General features: G+C 39.3%; 1 protein-coding gene across 10 annotated transcripts in view; it reads left to right on the forward strand.

The window, feature by feature from the left end:
* Pam (peptidylglycine alpha-amidating monooxygenase) overlaps positions 1-4,575 on the forward strand; it is a 275,438-nt gene extending 270,863 nt beyond the window's left edge. For 5 of the 10 annotated variants that reach the window (XM_036173733.1, XM_036173740.1, XM_036173736.1 and 2 more), the window contains 3 exons: positions 48-251; positions 3,014-3,067; positions 3,736-4,575. In XM_036173733.1, coding sequence (XP_036029626.1) covers positions 48-251; positions 3,014-3,067; positions 3,736-3,914 — 437 coding nt within the window. In that variant the 3' untranslated portion in view covers positions 3,915-4,575. The remainder of the gene's footprint in view (positions 1-47; positions 252-3,013; positions 3,068-3,735) is intronic. The other 5 variants (XM_036173737.1, XM_036173741.1, XM_036173738.1 and 2 more) reach the window with 3 other exon arrangements.
* The last annotated feature ends 1,438 nt before the right edge of the window (positions 4,576-6,013 follow it).

The raw sequence follows: 6,013 nt of genomic DNA on the forward strand, positions 1-6,013 counted from the left end.
GAAATCTTTGAATCAGTTGCATACTGTGAACTCTTCTTTCCCTGAAGAAGCCGAGGCAGTTGTTGAATCCAAAATGGAGAACAACCCCACCTCCTCAGAATTGCAGAAGATGCAAGAGAAACAGAAACTGATCAAAGAGCCAGGCTCGGGAGTGCCCGTGGTTCTCATTACAACCCTTCTGGTTATTCCTGTGGTTGTCCTGCTGGCCATTGTCATGTTTATTCGGTGGAAAAAATCAAGGGCCTTTGGAGGCAAGTAAAATGAGCCCCTTGAATTTGGACCCTGCCTTGGAAAGCATGTCTGGCCTAATTATCATTAGGAAATTTGTCATGATTGTCTGTTTGCTTTGGTTTGACTTAGTTTGCTTTACATGCTCTCTACCTTTTTATGGTATTATTGTCTGTGTCTCAAAAGGTGATTAGAAATAATATTGAATATAAAATATATCTGGAGCCTCTAACGTTTAGGTAGTTTGCTTGTACTGTAACTTCGCTCATTGCCTTGAAACAGTTGGCTTAAGCCCAAATAATATCACCATAGAAAGCTGTGAGGTTGTAGATCTATAGAGTTTTTTGCAGATCAGGCAGAAGGACGCCCCTGCTGTTAGGAATGGGGTCAAACTCACAATTCTTGGGTCAGGTATCTTGAGGTTGTGTTCCTTCTCCGTCAGATTGGCTCTAGCTTCCAGCTGTATGACATTGGGCAAGTTACTTAATCTCTCTAAACCAGTTTCTTCAGGGATAAAATGAGAATAAAATATGAGGTTGTGTAAAAATGAAATTGAGCAATTGACATTAAGCATTTACTTTGGTAAATCTGGCACCCACTATGTATTCAATATCATTAGCAAGTATAAAGAGTAATCTGAGTAACAGAGAAATAAAAATAGATGCCCGTCTCAAGCCTCTGCTTTACCCAGAATCCTCTTGTCCTAGCAAACTACTTGGTTTCTAAATAGTCACAAATTTGACCATTAGATTTCCTAACTGAACGAGACAGGGTCCAGTACCATAAGTCAGTATTTTAAAATTAATTGTCATAGTATGAGACCCATTCAGTATATTCAAATAAATGATTGATGGCATCCTCAAAGCCCACTATTAAGTAGCAGCCTCTATGGTGGTATCTGGGAAAGAATCTGTGGAGCAGTATGGGAGGCAGCATTTGGTCAGGAAACAAAGTCTGGTCTTGTCTGAGGTCAGGCAGTGAGGGCAGGGATTCGGGTACCTGTGGCAAAAGCCTTGCCACAGGGGGGAAAAAAAGACACTGAAACAAAGAATGGAAGATTCAATATGTTATGAAAGTAATGTACTGTAGATTGTCTTTAACTTTTTATTTACTCTTTAGTTAGCTCTTTCCAAGAAGGACTGTTAGGAATCTGGAATTGTCATAAATATAAAGAAAAACAGCCATATATTTAGACATGAGCTCTAAGAGAACAAACGTGCTACATATGGTATATACTGGATGTGCTGAGCACAAACAGCAGTTCTTGATACTAGTTGTTCAATAGGATAATTGTCAGAAAGAAATGGATGAGTAGATGAAACTCACAAAATAGGCAACACAAAAAAGATGATAGATAAAACTGTAAGAGAAGATGGCAATGTGGTGAAAACGGCAAGGAATGCCAGGAGTATGGAGGGCCTTGGCCATATGGTGGGACTCTTGGATACTTAACCAGGAAAGGAAGTGACTAAGGAGTGAAGAAATCCTGCTTTTGCCATTTGCTATTAGGGACAAGTGGCGTGGAACTGTAGCATAAGGCTGTGTGGGAAGGGAGCAACATTGTTCCCCCATGTGTTATTGAAGAAAATTGTAAATCTATGCAATTCTGTTACATTTAATTGAAAAGATAGATTAGCCTGCTCCCTATTTTCAAGGATTTTTTTCCTCAATGGATTTCTATCACACACACACACACACACACACACACACACACACACACACACACACACGCAAACCTTCTTAAAGGATTTGGGTTGACTGCACACACCCTGTTTGTGTCCTCCCCTGATGGGCCACCCAGCCACCCAGATGGGCATGGGGCACACAAGACTGGCCAAGGAAGGCACCACGTCTTTGTGGAACTGAGTCTATTCTTGGCTTTCCTGCAGTTCTTTCTCTGTCTTATTTTCTACGTCTGCCTCTTAGCTCTTTTCATGAGGCTGCCAGGTACCCTGATGCTTCTCTGAGTGTAGCAGCCCGTGAAGGAATGATGAGAGGAAGAGAAAGCATGCAGGAAGAGACATAGCAAGGGGACAACTAGAGTCCCTCGGGAGCTCTTCCTCCCCAAAAAGAGAAAGCCACTTACGTTAGAGATGGGAACCCCAGGGAGACTGCGGTCTCCCTGAGCGCGTGGAAATTATCCAAGATTTCATGTCATTTGCTTTCACTTAGGCATCCTGTGAAGGGGTTTATATAGACCCAAAGCAGGACTGTGTGCTTCTATTAACAGAAAAAGAAAAGCTTGACACAAATATCCCTGAAGTTTTTAACGAAAGCTTCCAATTTTTTACAGTATTTTGCTAACTTAATTCTAACTCAATACAAATACAAAAAGATAAAAAAAAAAAAAAAAAAGATTGAGCATCACGTAGCATGATTTTATAATTTCATATAATATCCCCCCTCATACATCACAGATATGGAGAGACGGGTACTGATTTCTCATTTCTCAGGGGGGGGGGGGGCGGAACCTTGAGGCTCAAGAAATTAGTTTGTCAAAAAATTACATTCTATAAAAGACACAGGCAAAAGGCTACCCCGTAAATACATCTCAATCTCCTTCAGCCCCTTCATACTTCTCAATAATATATAGCCTTTTCTAAAATTGCATGTAAATAAAACTTTTTAGTCACTTGTGAGTTCCTGATTTTATGTTGAAAGCTGAGCCCTTGGATAGAGGAGGGCGAATGGGACACATTTCAAATATGCCATCTTTTTGCTTGTCTTTTGTTTTTTGGTTTTTTGTTTTGGTTTTGGTTTTTTTGTTTTGTTTTGTTTAAAGCAGATTCTGAACACAAACTCGAATCAAGTTCTGGAAGAGTACTGGGAAGATTCAGAGGTATGCCTGTGACCTTTCAGAATCTCATGTTGGGTTCAAAGTCAACAAGCTCATGTCTTGTAAAGAACAAGGCACTGTTTTCTATTTTGACTCTGAAAATTCAGCACCTAGTGGGCAGTGTAGCAGTGCCCAGCGTAAATGCAGAGTGAAGGCCTTGAAACATGGCTATCACAAGCACATTTCCCAGCTTTGCTTCATTTTTCCAGTTTGCCATTCTGTATTATCTCATTCCTTTTCCCTGCCTTCCATCTGTTTGCATTTGTCTTTGGTAAACTTCCTGTCACCTGTGCTGACTGGCGGATCAGTGCTTGCTTAGGGAAGATGACCTTTGCATAAAGTCGTTGGAATGAGGAACAGCTCAGGAGTTGCCAATTCAGGAGAACTATAGAGAAACAGAATGTGAAAAATGGATCTGAAATATGCCTGCAGAAACACATATTCCAAGGGGAGATTAGAATCTTATCATGTACTTTGATAGCGTCTGTTGAGTGGTATCCATCTGGTTAAGACAAATCTCTTGGAATATCACTCTTTAAAAAAAAAAATCTACTCTCTCCCATTCCCAGTTTCTGTCTTTATTTAAAATGTTTGACAATTTACAAGGAAACAGACCTGTTTGGGCAAATTTTAACAATACAATGACATTTGACTTTCTTTTTCTCCCCCAGGAAAAGGAAGTGGAGGCTTAAATCTTGGAACTTTCTTTGCAAGCCGTCAAGGCTACAGCAGAAAAGGGTTTGACCGCCTCAGCACAGAGGAGAGTGACCAAGAGAAAGAAGAAGATGACGGAAGCGAATCGGAGGAAGAATACTCCGCCCCGCTGCCCACATCTGCACCTTCCTCCTGAACTCCAGGCCCTCTTGTAGGTTGAGTGGAGTTTACCACGGATGCCCAGAGTCCTTTCCCTTTAGTGTGTGTAAAGTTCTGTGCATTTGATTGTAAACTGTACTAGTCTATGTGGGACTGTACACACCTTATTTACTTCATTTGGTTATGTTGGCTTCTGTTTCTAGGTGAGGGGTTTCCTAACAGTTCACTACAGTGCCATTGTCTTTACATGAACTTAGAGTAGAGAAGCTGCCCTTCTCCTCCATCACAGCACTCCTATCCCAGGATGGAAGTGCTGCTCATTTACTTTTGGAGACTTTTTTGTGGATGTAAATAGCCCCATTCTCTGCTTGAACACAGTATTTTCCCAATCCACACCCATTGCCAGTGTCTTTCTTTGGTGCCTTTCCTGTTCAGCATTCTCAGCCTGTGGCAGTAAAGAGAAACTTTGAGCTACACAACGAAAAGCTGCTAAATCTCCTTCTATTTTTTTAAAATCACTAACATTATATTGCAATGAGAGAAATTTTAAAAAGTCTCTATTTAAATTCTTTTTTTAAATTTCTCTTCAGTTGGTGTGTTTCTGGGATGTCTTATTTTTAGATGGTTACACTGTTAGAACACTATTTTTCGGAATCTGAATGTAATTTGTGTAATAAAGTGTTTTCAGAGCATTAGCAGTCAGCGTGTATTTTGTGATTTTTTTTGTACACTTAAAACACTTCATACATATCTTTTAATAATTATGCAAATCAGAGAATAGAACCAGTTCATTTTCAACCAAAAGAAATGCCTTGTAGAAGATAATTTCATGTGGTCAAGCTATGTTAACAACTATGTTAGGAGTAATCATAGATGAATAAAACCAGGTTCTCTTTGAAAACTCATAAAGCATTTCACATATAGTATATCAAATAGTAAAACATAGTTAATTGGGAGGGAGCCTATGTCTCAGAGGTCAAGCACAGAGGGATCCATCAGCATAGGTCACTATTCTTGCATTTCTTTAAAGAATTACTTGACCCCAGGGTCAAGGGTCCTTACAATAAAGAGGAAGTCCACACACTGACTACAATGACTTTTTGAGAACATTTTTTTTTAATGCTGCATCAATGTACCTGAGTAAGAACATGATAGTTTTCCAATTTAAATGATTTGACTCGAGAAACCTTTTATCAAAATGGCCAATTGCATTTCAGGCATCTTAGAAGTTTCCTTAAGTTGAACTTAAGGAAAGGTACTTGCTCAAAAATGTTATTGTTTAAAATCTTATTGAATTGTTTTTGTTTTTGTTTTTAGTGATTAAATCTAATTGGAAGTGTTCAGCACTTCCGTATATGTTGAGCTCACCCTCAAGTAAAAGCAAGTTTTTGATTTCTGTGTTTTCTCTTCTCAAATGAAAAAAAATCCATTCTCTCTCTCTGACCAAATACAAGAACAGTATTTGGATATTTGTGAGTATGTTTCAACTCTATCATATAACTTTCTATTTCAACAGCAGAATTAGTCCAGTACTCAGGATGTATGTGACATACTGGCCTGGATGCAATCCAAGCTTTCTTACATTGAAGAAGTTAGTCTGTTTACACCAAAGCTATCTTTGTGGCACAAAATTTGATGATCCGCTCCATTTGCTATAGTTTTAAAATACATACACCTGTAGATGGATGCTTTCTGTCCTGACTGCTCAGTCCCAAATAACCGACTTACAGGCTGAATATGAATTATAAATGTTTGACCAAAAGCTCAGGCATATTACTAACTAGCTCTTGCATTTTAAGTTAACCCCTATCCCTCATTTACACTGTGCCATGTGGCGGTACCTTTATTAGCATGGCACATTCATCTCCTGCTCCCTCTGCATTTGACTGGCGACTCCTGACTCCATCCTTCTCCTTCCCATCATCCTTAGTTTGGTAACCCCGCCTTTACTTCCTGCCTAGATACAGGCCAATCAGCGTTTTATTAAACCAATTCAAGTGACAAATCTTTACAATGTATGAGAAGATTATTCCACAGCATATACCTGATCATATCTGAATGACTTTATAATGGATTAATTGATACAAAGAGATCAAAGTGATAAAATACAAGGGGACAAGAAAAAAGGAAGTATAC

This window comes from Onychomys torridus, chromosome 23 (assembly GCF_903995425.1).
Source record: "Onychomys torridus chromosome 23, mOncTor1.1, whole genome shotgun sequence".
NCBI lineage: Eukaryota > Metazoa > Chordata > Mammalia > Rodentia > Cricetidae > Onychomys > Onychomys torridus.